General features: G+C 39.2%; 2 protein-coding genes across 3 annotated transcripts in view; one reads left to right on the top strand and one right to left on the bottom strand.

Annotated features, from left to right (window-relative positions):
• The window catches only part of PDE6H (phosphodiesterase 6H), a 17,136-nt gene extending 15,050 nt beyond the window's left edge, over nt 1-2,086 (bottom strand). Inside the window, exon 1 of one of the 2 annotated variants that reach the window (XM_039876426.1) lies at nt 2,003-2,086. The gene's annotated coding sequence lies outside the window, so the exon portion shown is untranslated. The remainder of the gene's footprint in view (nt 1-2,002) is intronic. The other variant, XM_039876427.1, reaches the window with a different exon arrangement.
• Nucleotides 468-17,468, top strand: ARHGDIB (Rho GDP dissociation inhibitor beta). Its single transcript, XM_039876424.1, has 6 exons — nt 468-697; nt 9,169-9,352; nt 10,001-10,084; nt 12,189-12,265; nt 14,764-14,827; nt 16,770-17,468. Exons 2-6 carry the CDS (start codon nt 9,175-9,177, stop codon nt 16,967-16,969), a joined length of 603 nt encoding a protein of 200 aa, XP_039732358.1. The 5' UTR covers nt 468-697; nt 9,169-9,174; the 3' UTR covers nt 16,970-17,468.
• The last annotated feature ends 106 nt before the right edge of the window (nt 17,469-17,574 follow it).

Here is a 17,574-nt window from a genome sequence, read left to right as displayed (position 1 = left end):
CAGATCTAATCAAAAGCAGGACTTTGGCTTTTTTAACTTAAAAGAAAAATTGATGAAAACTACAACAAATAACATTTGGTTGTTTGTGCTATAATACAAAGCTACATCTTGAAATTATGACCAAAAAAAAACCCTCAAAAATCTGTTTGAGGACAAATTTTAAAATTTAAGGCCAAATATATGCAGTTAACATTTATAATTTCTTAGCACCCTACTTTCACTGCCAGCCAACTTTCAACATATCTAGCTGATAAAGAAGCTGGCAGAGACCACATAAGAACAGAAGTTAGTGATACAAAGTCAAGCCTGAGGAAATTTGTTGTTACTGGTTTTAGAATAGCTGCCTCAGTAAGCTTATGCACTGAAATGACTTGATTTTTAGACATATCTGCACAATTATTCATAGCACTCATGGCTATAGGCTCTACGCCCTTGCATGAACATTCATCCCTATCCATGTTCACATGAGTAGTCGTGCTTCCACATGTGCCATTAATTGACAGATATGCTGCCCAGAGTTAGCTGATCAAGAGATACGCAGTGCAGAACAGGATTTGAGACAGCTCAGGGTTTCCTCTTCTAGTAGGTTTAATTTTTTTTTTTTTCTTGCTAACTTCCTTCCTGTTCTAACTGCCAGTACTCAGAAGTCAGAGTTGAGAGACAGAGGCACCCCGGACAGAGACGTGAACAACTGAATGTAAGTTGAAATACTGCAGGGTAGGTGGGTGGGTGGGATGCTGCAGGTGGGCACAGAGAAGTGTAGGAAATCTCTAAACTAGGCTATAGCTCTCAATAGCATATTCTTTTAGAGGGGCAGTTTCTCTTTAAAACAAACTTTATGATAAGAAAGTACTAAAGAGGCTGCTGGAACAGTTCTGCATAGAAGGGGAAGTCAGCCCGGGGAATGGTAGCAATGACTCAGGGGAGTCAGCTCAGTGAGGGAGAGGAGGGCGTGTGCTGCAGCCCAGGAGATAAAATCTTGAATGTCCTGGAGAAGAGCTATGAGCATAGCCACTGGGAATGTCTGCAGGGGTTTCCTACAAGGTAGGAGTAGGCATCTGGCCAAGCCCAGAAGCAAAAGGACCCTAGATCCAAACTGATATGGAATGTGTTGGTGGATGGAGGGTTGGTGCTGGGGTGGAGATGTGCGGTTTCCTGTTTTTAAGTAGATTTACAGAGAGACTGGTTTAAAAGGGGGAAAAGGTTCAAAGCTGTCAAACATTAAACTGTTTTCTACTAAAGAATTTTTCTGGTGATATAAGAGAAATGCATAACAAAAGCCTCTCTTAAGTACAATGGGATTTAACTATTAAGGGAGAAGTATGGTAGAATACATTGTTATTTACTCGGACATGGATAGAATTTCTACCACTAACAAAGAATGTGTATTAAATTCCTGCAGCAAGATGGGCAGAAAGATAATTGCTTTATTGCCAAAGAATCAGTCTTTACATCTGAAAGAACTAAAAGCAAACACGGAAGACTCTAAATAATTTTTTAATAGAAAAATCCAAGTGGGACCAGCTAGCACACCTGGTCAATGGGCCTTGAAAATGTCGAGGTCTGAGTTTGGCCTCCATTAGAAGTGTTTTAGGCATGACCTGAAATACTTTCCTCTTTTTTCAAGGGTGTCCCAATCAGCATGTTTTATAAACATAGTGTGTAATTAAACCCTAGACCTAGGGTAACTTGCAGTGAGGATCTAATAAACCCTAAGCTGTCTTTCTGTTCAGGATAGGGGAAGACAAACTGTCCTCACATAGTGTTCCTATATTCACCTCTTCACACAGAAGCCAAGAACTACTGAAATCAGGGTTAGCATGTTGATTCTCACTGCAGGAATTATCAAGAAAGGGAAACTGAGAGGTTCGTGTTGGCCCCGGGGGGGTTCGTGCACAGTCAGGTACCGTTCATCATTGCCATCATTTTGTTTTGTTCAATTTACAAGAAAATATCCCTTCCAAATCCAGATAGGACACAATTAGTAACAAGATCATCTTACCCTTTTGTGAGCTATATGGACTTCTAAGAGAACAGTTCATTTTCCATCTACGTTACATAGATCTAGCACATGTTACAGCCAAAAAAAAAAAAACTGGCTGGCATCTTCCAGGCACTGGAATTTGGTTCTTCTTTGTCTGGGAGAGTGTGAGTTTGTCCCTAGGGAAGTTTGCTCCAAGCAACATCAAGGTTGTGTTTTTAGTGGAAACTCAGCACAACAAAGTCAATGTGATGAAAAAAAAGGATGGCCTGGGCCAATTCTTGGGAGCACAATACATTACAAACTTTAGCTAGCAGGAAAAGAGAAGCTCTCAGGAAAAATTAAGCAGACAGAGAATGAGAGCCAGCATACGTGGGGTGCCTTCTATGTGTCAGGCCTGGTGTTAGAAACTTCTGAATGCTGAGAGGACACAGAAGACAATAAGCCTCAGAAGTGTTAAGTGATTTGACTGGGGCCGGCGGGGAGGCGGGGCCAAGAGCTACAAGGCCTCAGAAGGACATTTTAGGAAATGCTCCATGGGAGACATTTTCTTTAATTTCACGTTCTGAGCATTCTTGCTCCCGAGTCAGTGTTAGTTATCACTACCCAGGATCCCGGATTAGGGTGAACTCAGGGAAGGGTCTCAGGTTGCTCCTGAAACCTCAACGGTTATCTATTCAATTAGCCCTTATTCAGTCACTCTGGGCTGTGTTACACTCTGGTTTCCACAGCTAGAGCTAGTAAAAATTCCCCTGGATTTTCTTGAAGGGATCGATATTCTAAGCACAGTGATCATAAAGTTTCTTTACTTCTCTCTAATATTCCATGCTTCATTTAAAACTATGAATGGGCTGAGCTACTGCAGTAAAATCTTTTTGCCTAATAATGGCTTCTTTAATGCAGTTTTCTTTAAGGATTATTTAAAATAAATATTTGCGAAAATTCTTAGCACAGAGACTAAGTCACAGGGTATACACTCAGAAAAGTTTGAAGAGGTGAGTTCTCCCTTCTTTGCACATGAATCTGGGGCTGAAGAGTATATACTACTATGAATCCACAGACAAGAAATAATGTATCATTTCTCTCACTGAAGGAAATGTTAAAGATTTCTGCTTCTAGTAATTTGTACCTTCCTCAGGTTTGATTATAATATTAATTGTATCTAACAAGACACTGTCCTCTCAGGCACTGGGCTGGTTATTCTCAACCAGCTTTCAGTTTCGAAGCTCTTTGTGGGGTCTAGGGGGTAGAGAGCAGCCCTGAGGATCCCAGGAAGCACCAATCCCTCTATGGAAACCTGAGACGCCAGAGAGGACCCCAGAACCCAGACAGCTTCTGGTGTCCCAAGTGATAAACTTGGATTCCTCAAACAAGCCAAATTACCAGGCAGGCGGCAAAGCCGACTAGCTCTGAAATGTCAACAGTCATTCAGAGACAGCTCAATTCTCCATGACCTGCTCTAGAGCTTCAGGCCCAGATAAGGGAAAGGTAGGACAGAATCTGGTCAGCGGGGCGTGGGGCCGACAGGGTGCTGGGGGATGCTGATGCTACTTACATAGGTACTTCTCTGCTGGAAATCCCCTGCTTCTGGTACTTCCACATTTTTTTTTTCTCCCTCCCTCATCTCTACCACATTTATATTCATGGTCTGTGCTTCTAGATGCATGATCTGGCAACTCTAGGACATGAGTGAGGTCTCCACAGTATCTTGCTCCAGAGAAAAATTCTCTCCATTAGCTATGCCTGTGTCTTCTATTTTTTTCTCACTCACAGAGTGACCTCTGGCTTCCACTATAAAAGGGAGCAATAAATAGAATCTAAAATTAAATTGTTTATGTGGAAGTTTTTTAAAGAAATATAATAGTGACAGTCCTTGCGATTCCCAGAACGTCTTGTCTCTTCTCTACTCTTCAAAGAAATAAAATCTATTTTTAAGAAGGAAGGCGTGGACAGTATCAGCACTGCAGATCCTAGAGAAAGCATTTGATGCCTGCGCAGTTAACTCACTTCTCTGAAACTGTGCAACAAAATAGATAGCATCACAAGGAAGAGAGGAGAGAAAGGGACAGGTAGTTATTGAACATCTCCTATTGGCCAATACAGTCTTAGGACTTCTCATGTTTTCTCCAACTCTTCAACCCCATAAAGATCATTCTCACTTTATTGGTGGAAAAACTTGGGCTCGGTGAAATCAATCACTTGCTTAAGTCCTATGATAAGTCAAGTGCAAAATCACATTTTAAATATCTCGTCCATTGGACTCGAAGTCCATGTTCTAGTGGACATGAAGGTCACCTTTTTCTAGGTTCACCAGGTGATGCGTTTCATCTAAACTCGAGAGTTTCATCTCTTCTTGTCTTCAACTTACTTAGATCCGCATTAATGAACCAGATGAGTGCGCTCTATCCTGAGATTGGTGTAAATTCTTAAACATATTTCACTTGCAGTGCCTCAGAAATTTAAAAATTGAAAAATCCACTGAATTTGCAAGTGAAAACGTCAATTTGTGCTGTCATGCTCATGCAGTGAATAACCATCTTAATTTAATTTGGCATTTTAATTGAGCCAGAGAAGCTTAAGGCTCCACCTCAGCACATCTAACCCTTGACATTGTTTCACTGAAGAGCAGACATGGGAGTGTGAGGGTTCCACCATGAAAATTTATCTGTGTAGGCATCTGGGATGCAGAAAATAGAGATAACTGGAGTAGTCAGCACATGAAAAAAAAAAAAGCCCTATGTGCTTTGGGGGCTTTGTGCCTGACAGAATCAATATTAACCTCATTAAGTTATTAATTCTTCATTTTGCTTTTCCTGTGTAAAGAACCAAAGTCAAAAACAACATACGACAAAACAAACAAACAAAACAACGCTGCTGAGAAAAGCCCAACAGAATGTTTTTTGCTGATGGTTGGACAGGGTTCTCCCCAGCCCCAGCTCTACTTCCTCTTTTTCTTTCTCATTTCATACCCTTTTTTTTACATCAAAGAGCGTTAGGGTCATTGCATTCAAAGAGGACTTAGAGATCTTTTAATGCAATGATTTCATTCTGCAGAGGACGAAACTACAGCTCAGAGAGGTTCAGAGACTTGCACAAGGGCAAAGTGGCACTGAAACCCTCTTTTTGTGACAATTTCCTGCTTTGTTAAAGCCATTCCTACAAAGAATCATTTACCTCTCTCTGCCTGCGCACCCCTGAATAGAATCTCAAAATGACTAACAAGCGTTATAATTTCATTATTACTTCTTAGTAAAGACAACTGAAGCAACAGGGCGTGGTGCCTAAAAGTCAGACAACCGGTGCTCTGCCCCTCACACACTATGTCTTCTTGGGTGAGCTATTTACCTGAATCTGTAGAAGAGTTTTCTAATCTCTTAGTGAGGACTAAGTAATATGATCCTCATGAAAGCATTTAGTTCTATGTATGATAACTATTATAGTTATCATCGATGATAAAACCAATTGTTCTTTACATGATGAGATTGGAAAATTGTCTGCAAATTTTCCATAACATTTCTATTTTCACTTTAGGAAGCCCCCAGGAAATGGGAGGATAAAAAAAGAAAACTGACATTTGTGGCCAAATACACACACACACACATATATATACAGTTTGAGAAATCATTGTTAAACTATATTAACCATTTATGGCTAAGTCTTTTGGAGAATCTGAAGTTCCCCAGAGATGAATTGTGAAATTTAAAATGCAGCATCTTTGGAGGAATTTGCATAAATTTGAAATACTAAAACAAATAGATAATCTCTTATCTATGCAGTAACAGATAAGGTAACTGAACTGGCAACTTAATTGTTACTGACTGTAGATCAGGAGAAACCTTCAGATAGAGGTCTTAGAAAAGGAAAGCACCCAAGGATGGTCTGCTCTCATCCCTCGCCTCCCAAGATGAGGAAAAATCCACAGTGTTCAAACATTCGCTCCAGGGAGTCACAGCTAGTTAGTAGCAAAGCCAGAACCAAAACCCATGCATGAGGCTTAGTTCAGCGAAGAATTAATTATTCAAAATCAAGTCAATTGACCACTGAACTCTTCTAAAGAGCTGCTCCCTGGACACCTTTGCTCCTCTGCCAGGTTTGTGATCACACTTCCTCAGATGCAGGTGTTACCTGGTATCTTCTGCTTCTACATACCCAACATTCATAGACATGATTTTTAGTTTAAGACTCAGTTGTGTCATTGATCTGGCTAGGCCTGGAAGAGAAGAAGCAAGCTTCCTCAACTTTTTGCTTCATGTTTCCAAAAGTTAGTTTCCAGGTCATGTTCCTAATCCAACAAAGTCTCTGAAGGACTTCAGGAGTCCATGAACCTCTGGATTGCATACACAATTTCATGAGTTTATTCCTTTTTTCCTTTTAAAAGGACCATGACTTTTATCAGATGTTTAAAGAGACTTGTAATCTCTAAAAATCAGTCAAACCAGCAGGGTCTTTTTAGTATGTTTAGATTATTCGTCCTCTAATCCTTTCTCTACTTTGGAGAGTTCCTTAAACATCAGTATGTGCTAAAGCACAGTATCCTGTAAACAGGTGGGGCTCACCAAATATTTGCAACCTTAACTTTGCTTTAAAAGGGCTTTCCCTGAGAACTGCTTTTCCAGTCCTTTTATTTGCCATATAAGACATTTTCATCTTTTTCTAATCAGCTTTCCAGAATGAGCTGGTTTTGGGTCGCCTGGCCTCATATCTCTTTTTCTTACTCTATATAATAAGACCAAATTATTTTAACGTGGTCCTGAACTTCCTCCTTTTGACTGCAACAATACAGTAATCCCACATTATCCTCTACTTTTCAATATCTTTAAATAAATTGGTGTCTAATTTCCTGGAGCAATTATTATATCTGTTTACAGTGAATCAAGGGTATTTATAACTGACGTAAATCTCATATTTACTAAGGAGAAGAACAAGATCTAGACAGATAAACTGACTTGCTAGTGAGGGCACTGTTAGAGGTTAGCAGACCCTGTCCTAGACCAGATCTTTCTGTCTCTACTCTCTGTCTCTCTCAATCTCTCTCACTCTCCTTTCAAAATTGAGATTCAAGGACGAAGAACTACAATTCCCTGAAGGTTATTGAAATCACCTTCAGCTAAGTAGTGGCTGCATGTGTCGTCATCATCTGATTGTCAGACTTCAAGCAGATGACTTGTTAGAATCAAGCAATATATTCCAGAAAGGCCTGTTCATAGGGGTTGAGATGTCCTCATCTATAGATAGCCTTCCTGATGCTCCTTCCACAGGTTTATGATGTGACCTCCCACCTGGGTATTTGGCCAGGCTCCTGGGTGTCACCAGAGGAGAACCTATCTCATATGATTAGTCTCTTCTGGTTTGCTCTTTATCTGCCTCTTAATGATCGTCCTTAAACTACCCACAATCTCCAGTTATTGTGCTGTTCTCTAGAAGCTCAGCTTTGAGTGGTGCTTGTTCTTTAGCTGAGGCAAGAGTTGCCATAGGAACAGGCCTACATGTTTCCTTCCTGCACAGGAAGTGGACCTAGGCATTGCAATGCTGTTTTCAGAGGTGATCAGGCTCACAGTATTTGACTTGCTTTTTTGCTAGAAGAGAATTAATGAGCCAACATGTATAATTTCTCTTTCTTTTCTTTTCTTTTTTTCTGTTAAAATTGCTTTTGCTTGGCTTTACTCCTAAATTATTTTTCTTCCTCTTACCAATGATAGTAGCATTGAAACTCAAAACCACAACTGATTTGGGCTAGAGATAGCTTCACACGCAGGGCACTTTATGGAGGTTTGCAAAGTCACTCAGGGTGTGATGTGATGGATATTGTCTTATAGATACACCATTTTGGAGCAATAAAGCCTTTATTGACAAGCAGGGAAGAAGTTATCCTTTGGGGAAGAACTGAAAGAAATCAGAAAGTTATCTCCTCCAAATATCTCCCTTGTTTCCCCACTTAGCTCCATTGTTGCCAGCCACAGGGACCTGAAATTCTTTCAATAGAGATTTCTTTCTCTTTATTAGGACACTACTTCTCACCCAACTATGTAAACGAGCAATTCTCTTAACCTCTGGGTTTCAATTTTTCTCAATGGTTAAATGAGGGGTTAGAATAGATCACTTCTAAGGTTTATTTCAGCTTTGAAAAGCTCTGACTATAAAAAGCTCATGCCCTAAGAGAAATAATTTTTAAATCTATTATTTAATCATTAACACTTACATGTGAATAATTTTATTAGATCTCCCCTCAATTGTTTTTTAACACAAAACAAGTAAATGTAGATGATGATTGTGGAAAACAGATTCCAGGGTATGCCCAGAAGAGGTCTCAGAGTGTAACATCACTGGAAATTCTAGGGGCGGGGATGGGAGGTAGGTACTAAACAGGAAGTGAGTCCAGAAAGGAGAGATTGATGGAAGGGTACTAAAGACATATTACAATTTTGTCTAGAGAAATTTAAAGAGTTCTTTGCTATTTTGTGTCACTTCAGAAGAACAGAAGATCTTTAGCTATAGAACTTAACCAATCAATGAATGTTTATAAAATGTCTGAAGTATTCAAGTGTTATGGGAGATCCTAGAGAAACACAGAACCTAGTACCTGCCCTCAAGGAATTATTAGCAGTGTTGGGTGGAAACCTTTCAGATACCTTGGCAGGCATCATAGTGGTCCACGATTTCTATGAGTTACCTTTGAGGTATTGCAGGAGTTCGGGGAAAGATTTGATTAATGGGAAGAAGCCAGCTTTCTTTGGAAAGTACTTATTCCACCTGTCTCTTGAAACCATCACATCTGAGTTTGTACATGCTAACAGTTTTGACACTGGCAAGGCTGGCTAAATTTGGAGAACTGTGGTAATGTCTATACTCTTTGATTTGGGGTTATTTGCCCATTATTCAGGCTTGCTTGTGCTATGTTGCTTCACTCATACTATGTAATTCACAGATAAGTTATATTTTTATCAGCTTTATTCAGTGAAGAGGTGGTACCTATCACAGTATGGAAAATTCGGCATGTCAGAGAAAAGATGAATGCATTATATTCTTATTTCATGAAATATAACAAAGTGGAATTAGGGAGAAATGTCCCGGAAAATCTCTGACAATTACAGAAGTCCATAAGGGCAACGATGGTGCTAACAAAAGCCCCACAAACATCATGATAGTCACTGACTTCTGGACTATCGTCCTCTCTCTCTCTGAAATAGATCAAAATGACTGAAAAAGCCCCAGAACCACACCTGGAAGAGGATGACGATGAACTGGACGGCAAGCTCAATTACAAGCCTCCACCTCAGAAGTCCCTGAAAGAGCTGCAAGAGATGGACAAAGATGATGAAAGTCTAGCCAAGTACAAGAAAACACTCCTGGGAGATGGTCCTGTGGTAGCAGGTGTGTATATGGAGATGAAGATCAGGTGGAGGGTCCCCAATAAGGCATACATTTCAGCTATTTGGGAGCCAGTGCAAAGGAAAGAGCACCAAGTGCTTTCAGGGATAAGTGAGGGAAGCATAGTCTATATATGGTAAATAAAGTTATGAACTATGTAAATCTTCTTTGGAGAGAAGGTGCAATACCACATCGAAATAAGCAAAAATAACACGTAAGGAAGATTTAGAAATGATTTCAGACTACCACTTAGAATTGTATTCTCTCCATTCTCTCTCATATTTTCATTTTTTTTCTCTTTTCTCCTTCTGACTCCTTACCTAACCATTCATCTCTTCCACATACACAGTGGCAGACTAAGAATGGCCCAAAGGTATGGATTGGCAGGGCCCAACTAGCAGAGTACCACAGCCACTCAAGAAATGTTTGCTGTTGATAATTAAGATGGACTATAAGTTCCTGAAGCAGAAATAGCACCGCTGTACTTGGCTAAGACCAATCATAGTGAATCTGCTACTTTTCATTAGTATTTCTACTCTAGATTGAGATATCACTTTTCTTTTCGTGTTCGCTCTTCCTACTTGAAGTACACACATGCACTAGATATACATGTCTCTTCCTTGTGCTTACATTCCCTTTTAAATCTTGCAGACCCAACAGCCCCCAATGTCACTGTCACCCGCCTTACCCTGGTATGTGAGAGTGCCCCAGGACCGATCACCATGGACCTCACTGGTAAGTGGACACATCTGTTCGTTGAAAGGGAGCTAATGATATCACTGGGGAAAATTGCTCTTTATCTCCTATCCCAGCAGAAGGAAACCCTAATAAGATAAATCTCAGAGATGAATATGCTGGGACCAGTCCACAAATCACATCTCTCAGGGTATCCAGTATTTACCATGTTTGACAACAAACTCAACCTCTGTCTCTATTTAATTAAAGAGTGTGCAGGCATAAATACTGGATATATTTACTTGTATCATATTTACTTTAGATTTTTATCATTATAGGATAGCAAGAGAATTACTATTCATGTAAAAAGATGGAAATTTTAAGAAGCAAGAAGCATGTTTCTGGAATTGTATTATTTATACAGTCTAAACATCGGAGAAAGTATTGATGTTATATTAGCTGCAGAACTTACCTGAAGGCAAGCAGCCATCTAAGACCTCCTGAATAATACTAAGAATTCTATTGTTAAACATGTATAATTTTAGCTTAAAACTATGACTCTTTTAAATAAAGACTCCCTCCTTCCCCCCAAAAAAGATTCAAATTGAGATGCTATTTTCTTTTACTTTATTATAACAAAGGTCAAGTTCTTTCCTGAGATTTAGGTCTTGAGGAGGTAAAGAGAGGCTGGGAAGGTGGGTAGTATATGGGAAATGGGCATCTCAGAGAAATGAGGGAAGGGCCACAAAGCTCAGAGTTTGGAGGCATTAAAGGTAGGTATTTAGTGGAAAAAAATTATTACCAGATTCAAAAGTAGACTCATGAGACAGAGCAAGCATGGCTATTGAACAGTAGGCTTAGCAACAAGGTAGTTCCCCTCTCATAGGACATATCCATACTCTTTACCTTATATGGGCTTTTTTTTGTCAGAGGGAGGAAACAAGAGGCTGAGAAGACACACTTCCTCTTCAACTGAAATCATTAGAGCAGACACACAAATTCAACTGCCCCCACAGTTTAGCATCTCTCCAGGAGAGAAAAATCTCTTTCTCTCACCAAGACTCAGGCCTCTTCCTGTGTGAAATTGTGTAATGTTACCAGGTATAACTGTCATTTTGAAAGATAAGGTCTGAATAAGCACTAAGGAAATTTGTTCTGTTTAGAAGGCCTTGATGACATTGCAGGGAAAACTTGGTCTCTATCCCTTTTCCCAGCAGCAGGAAAATCAAATTTGGTTTTCTGTCACAAAGAAACTACTGAGGTGAATTGCAGATATTTATTTAGTATATCCTGGTTCCAGCTCTGTTCAGGAAACATGCACAGAGCTATGCAAAACACACACACACAAACACACACAACAAACCATCATAGTTATATACACATCACTAGGCATTGGCTGCACATATGTGTCAGTCATCATCAATCTATATGCCTCGAATGAATGTCAAATTATATAAGATCGCATTGGGAGAAGAGAGAATGAGTATCTCTCTAACCAGGGTCCAGGAATTAAGGACAAATCCCAGTTTTCTGGAGCCCGAAGCTTTTGTATTTATTTTCTTAAGGAAAATAATATGAAAATGCAACTGCAAATGAAAAAACAAGTATAAAAGTGAAAATTCATTTAGAATGATGAAAAGGAACCAAAACAAGTAAACTTTTAAAAGCTAGAAAATGCCACAAATATGAACAAATATACAAAACCAAATAGCTGGTACTCATATAATATTTTTCCTGTCTTTCTTTATACAAGGCACAAGGGCATAGTCTTTTTAATCATCTTTTCTTTTGACTACATATATGTCATGTCATTTGCAATAGAGAGAATGGCAAGATAGTTCAGACTTTCCTCTAGGATGGTTAATAAAACCTGTTTTTATTAGCTACAATTAGAAAAGACTTGTTTTTGTCCATAACTCATTACTGGTAATAGCTTGTATATTCTTAAGGTTGTTGTCAAACTATAGCACATTTCTTTCATATCTGGCTGTAGGATTTCAGGCATTTCATGTTTGTGCAGCTACTAATCTCAAATAGCCTTTGAATTGAGGGCTGTGTGAACGTGTTGTCCTGAAGCGCCCAGCAAATGGCTCTGGAGTTTAAACGTCATTCATCTCTTGCGTCTCTCCTTCTGAGTAAACTCTTTCTAAATTCATTTCTACAGGGGATCTTGAAGCCCTCAAAAAAGAAATTTTTGTGCTAAAAGAAGGTGTTGAATATAGAGTCAAAATTCACTTCAAAGTAAGTATCTTGCTCTGGATGTTTTTTGTAAAGTTTAAATTCTACCTATAACCAGAGAAAGAAAAAAATTAAATATCTTGCATTATCATGTTGGCACACCTTTTGTTTGTTTCTTTTTTCTCTCTCTCTCTGCATCTGAACAGTCCTCCCCCCAGCTCCAAGTTCTACTGTTGAGACCCACCCTCGCTTCCTGCCTTTTTCCAACCAGGACAATCTCCTTGAACTTTCCATTGATCACTTAACTCAGTGGGATCCCTCTCCCTGTAAACTAATATTCCCACCCACGAGGCACACACTGCTTTGTATTGTACCATTTGTGTCATTTCTCCCCTTTATAGCATAAGCACTTTGAGATAGGGAGAGATTATATATCTCTTCTTACCAATATTTTACACAAAACTTTACAAATGGTAGATATTTAGTGACTATTTACTGAGACATAGAAAATGAATGAACCAGTTAATGGGAAAAGAGAAAGGAAAAGATAGAGCCTCAGCTATGATTGCTCAATCATTGTATAAATCCAGGGAGTGCGTTCCATGGTAAACAACTGGAAATTACTATTTAGTTGTGGAGCAGATAAAGTGAAATATAATAAACAGGCACATATTCCAGGGAGCAGTCAAAATTAAAGAGAAAAATAACCTTGACTGTGAAAACGAATAAGTCAGAAATTTACCATGCTCTTAATTGCTTATATTTGCCTGACTGCCCCCTCATTCCCACTCAGGAAAAATATCACTCTCTGTATATAACCCACATATACCTGAACTACCCTGTGGCCTGTCCCAGCATGGAGCTACAGTTAGAAAAAACACCAGTTCAAAAGTGAAAATAATTGAAAAGCAATTTACGCCTTTACAGATGTCTCTTGAAAAATATCCAAGAAAGTTTGCACTTGTAACACCAGCAACACAACCTAAAATCCGCTTTATCTCTCTTAGTAACTCTCATTGTTCTTTTTTTCCTCTGAAACTTCACAACGTTCTCCAAAAATTGGGTCTGGAGTGGCTCTTTTAGTTTCTCTCCCTTTTTCTTCTGCCTCCCAAGAAAACGTAGTATCTCTGACTTCCACAGCTCTTACTTTTTTTCTTCATGTCACCAAAGCCTCTTCCTCCTGGTGTGGGAGAATCAATGGAGAGGGATGTTCAAGAAGCAGAGGAAGAGAATACTAGAACCATTCATACTTTTCTTTAACCATCAAACATATTTATATTAAATGGACGTTCTATGAAGCAACAGAAAAACAGGAGACCATTTGTTTTGAAGGCCTTATTGCTAATCCACCACCATTCCTATTTTTAAGTCTTTTTCCCAGGAGAACAAATCTCCTACTGGGCCCAAGGGATCTGCTTAGATAATTCTAGAAAGATCCATTCATTTTTGCTATGAGCCACATGTGGGAGTCAGAGTAATTAGAAAGTTTGATTTCATTTTATCACGATTCTTCAATGAAGCCATTTTTTTTTCTGTCACAGATTTTACTGACAGTCTAGAACCTAAACTGGCAATAGACACTACGACCTGCCTCATTATCAATAAAAGACAATGTAGCATTGACAGATTGGTTTAATTATTTTGTCCAAAATGAAAAAGGAGCCATAATTACTACTGGGGAGAAATTATTTGAAGATGCTTTAATTTTTCATATCAGTAAACAATTAACCAAGTCCTCCAGCTAATGATGCACTGTCCACTTTAATTTGTTTGTATAAACATGACCACTGTATAAAATTAACAGACAACCCAGTTCAGTCCTAGGTAAAATGACTCATGGAAAAATAAAGTGCTTGGGCTCTATATTTTCATTCCGCTTTAGTGAATTTTCTTTGAAAGGCTTGGGAAGTGGCAGGGTCTCAGACAACATCTGAAAATGACAGACTTCCAAAATACTTGCCAGACACAAGTGGATTTCACTCATTATTTATATGAGGAGGATATTTTCGTGTGGCCCATCTCCTCACCTCAAGATTCCAACCATAGTTGGTTACTTTATGACCATCTTCTAGACCTGATTTTCCATTACTGCTTTTCTCCTTGTTGTTTGTTTTTCATATGAGAGGTGGATCGTTTCTGAGGTTAGGATTTTCGGATGTTTCCATAATAGTTTCCATCGGTACCTTTGTAACCTTTCCTAAGTCAAGGACAGTCTTCTGGCCAGTAGTATCGGGGAGAGGAAGCTCAAGACCGTTCTTTGGACTATTGAGGAAGGGGAAATATAATGAGGAATATTGAGATGTTTTAATTAACCATCCCACTCCCCAAAAACAAAAATCGCAGTATTCCATGATTAAAACCAGATTGGCAACATTGGGTCTTATGAATTCCTCTCTCCAATCTCCACTGCACCACACACTAAACAATAATAATAACAATCTGAATGAAATCTTAAATCCTTTCATCTTCAGAGAAGACTCAGCTAGGTAGGATTAGAATGAATGACAAGGAAAAATTAAAGCCTCTGTAATCTGAATTGCTTGTATCCTTCCCACCTACAGGTGAACAGAGATATTGTGTCAGGCCTAAAGTATGTTCAGCACACCTACCGGACTGGGGTGAAAGGTAAGGGACCTGCACTTTATACTGTCCCAAACTTTGCTTCTCACTGATACTGAAACTTTTGGTGATTACCAATTTGTAGACATAACTCACTTAAAAATCTGATCAAAGCTGTGGGTGCTCACCCTGCGAAAGTGTACATATATACCTCTGACCTAGATGTTAATGGCAAGACCTACATTCAGGAGTCTGGGCCGGCACTGAGGTTCTAGAATTCAACTTTATTACTCACAAAGGAGAAAGGTAACCAAGATAATTTTAAATCAAATAAAGTATATAAAAGTACTCTCAACAATAAAAGAAAAAGAAAAAGCAGTTCACAGGTATAAAACCTGAGTGTCAGAGAAATCCAAGACAGGAAAGACTTATGCAATGGCATGTATGTTTGCTGGGAAGGGGAGTTGGGAGTAGCATGTAAGAGGGCGGGTGGGGGGAGGGTGTTTATATCCTAAACAAAGAAATAGAAAAAAAATACTCTTTCTAGAATTGAGAAAAGCTGTGTAATTGAAACAAATAATATAACATTACTTAATCTGCAGTCATTCTTGACAAGTTGAACCTAAATTGCACATGTCTTGGGAACTTGTTGGTTTTCCTCCATTAGTATGGGCTGAAAGATAAGAGGGTGGAGAGCTGACGGAAGCACTCCTACAGTTCCTTTTTACCTGAGGGGCTCTCTTCCCTCAGAGGCGTGAAACAGTAATGTATGCATAAGTCAGTTCCACCAAATCAGTAAATAAGGGCTAAGGGAGAAATTGTCTGATAAATTTGTATGACATAGAGAACCACTCAATTACTCAAATGCCACAGAAGATTGTTGACTTAAAAGATCTTAATATCTAGTCTTATGAAAGAAAAAATACTCAAGTTTCTTATTTTCCTTTGGGCATAGAGACTCTGTTGCCTCACTTAGGCCAGAGGGCAATGGTGTCTGTCATTGTTCCTTCAGACTTTGTCACAACACTTAATGCTAGCTACATGTTGTTGGCCTATCTACCTACCTACACTTATTTATACTTTCTAATCACCTATTCTTCTTAATATGTATCCCAGTTATTCATCTATTAATAACTTTGGTTGGCTATTTCCACCATCTGTCCCAGCTCTTTTTCTTAACCAAATTATTGATTTTACCCTTCTATTCAATTAGTCCACCCATGAAGTCTGTTCATTCTGATTACCAGCTATTACCTTATCTCCTCCAACTGACATGTTCATAGAATAATAGTCTATAGATAGAAGATTCTTAAAGTTTGTTATACAGAAAAGAAACGGAAGCCCAGAACTGTTATATGACTTATGTAGTTGAAGATTCGAGATCAGAACTCAGGTCTCAACTAGAGACCTGAGATATAATTGATATATAGTATTGAATAAGTTTCATGTGTACAACATTATGATTTGATATGTGTATATATGGCAAAATAATTATCATAAGTTAACATCTATCATTACAAATACTTATAATTTTTTTCTTGTGATGAGAAAATTTAAGATACACTCTCTTAGCAACTTTCAAATACACAGTCCAGTATTCTTAACTATAGTCACCATGCTGTACATGAAATCCCCACAACTTATTTATACTGCAACTAGAAGTTTGCACCTTTTGACCACCTGGGTTTTTTGTTTTTTTTTTCTGGTATAATCTGCTACATCTCCATAAAAAAAAATCTTAATCTCTATTGATTTAGGGTGCCGATTCTCCAACTTTCCTGATACTCACAAGCAGTGGTGATGCTTTTTAAAAACATTGATTCTTGGAACCCACAGCAGATTACTGAACCATAGGTCTTGGGAAATAGGTCAAAGGAAACTATTAAATTCAAAGGAAATTGTATTAAAAGGCACTCCAATAAAAAAAAGTGCTCCAAATTCTCCAGTTTGCACTATTTGTTTTTCCTCTATCAGACTCTTACCCTAATGAACTTTTCTTTCTTCCCAGTGGATAAAGCCACATTTATGGTTGGCAGCTATGGGCCTCGACCAGAGGAGTATGAATTCTTGACTCCAATTGAGGAGGCTCCCAAGGGCATGCTGGCCCGAGGCACCTACCACAACAAGTCCTTCTTCACCGACGATGACAAGCACGACCACCTCACCTGGGAGTGGAATCTGTCCATTAAGAAGGAGTGGACAGAATGAGCACATCTGCCCCTTACTGTCCCTACCCTTGGCACTTGGAAGAACCCTCTCCGTCATGTTCACTGCACTGTCCCTTCTCCCTGATCACAGCTGGACCCCTTTCCCAACACCCCCACACCGTCTCTCTGATGCATCTTCTCCCACACTCTCTCAAAGTGGTCCCTGGTACTGGATGCTTAAAACCCAAGCTTCAATCCTGCCCACTCCTTCTGACCCCCATCATGGCCAGACCTTCGAAGTTCTCCACCTCAATACATGATCATTTAATATCTCTTATTCCCATTTGAACAACTAGAGGCCAGGAAATGGGCAAATGATCACTAACTGTTCTTTTGCCTTGGGTTCCAAGGCTCATTCTCACCCCTGGATTCTTCTGTGGTTGCTGCTGGCTCTATGAAGGTCCCTAGTCACATTCCCTGCCAGATGGGTTCTTCTTTTCTGGGAGACACTGTAAACAGCACAAGAGAGTAAGAATAAAACAATCGTATGATCTGACTGAGCCCCTCATTTCCCTGTTTTCTTTATTTGAACAAAAATGGTAACTGGAAGGTTCATATTTATGAGTTTCCTCAGAGGGGGTGAACAGGCACAGTAAGGAGGCATTT

Source organism: Pteropus medius, unplaced genomic scaffold (genome assembly GCF_902729225.1).
Source record: "Pteropus medius unplaced genomic scaffold, Ma_sr-lr_union100, whole genome shotgun sequence".
Classification (NCBI taxonomy): domain Eukaryota; kingdom Metazoa; phylum Chordata; class Mammalia; order Chiroptera; family Pteropodidae; genus Pteropus; species Pteropus medius.
This window is presented reverse-complemented; position numbering and strand designations above follow the sequence as displayed.

Bases quoted from the DNA above. Each gene is read 5' to 3' on its own strand.
- ARHGDIB (XM_039876424.1), top strand. From the start codon at position 9,175: ATGACTGAAAAAGCCCCAGAACCACACCTGGAAGAGGATGACGATGAA. The intron at 10,085-12,188 runs GTAAGTGGACAC...TCATTTCTACAG, and splicing joins GATCACCATGGACCTCACTG to GGGATCTTGAAGCCCTCAAA. The intron at 12,266-14,763 runs GTAAGTATCTTG...TCCCACCTACAG, and splicing joins GAGTCAAAATTCACTTCAAA to GTGAACAGAGATATTGTGTC.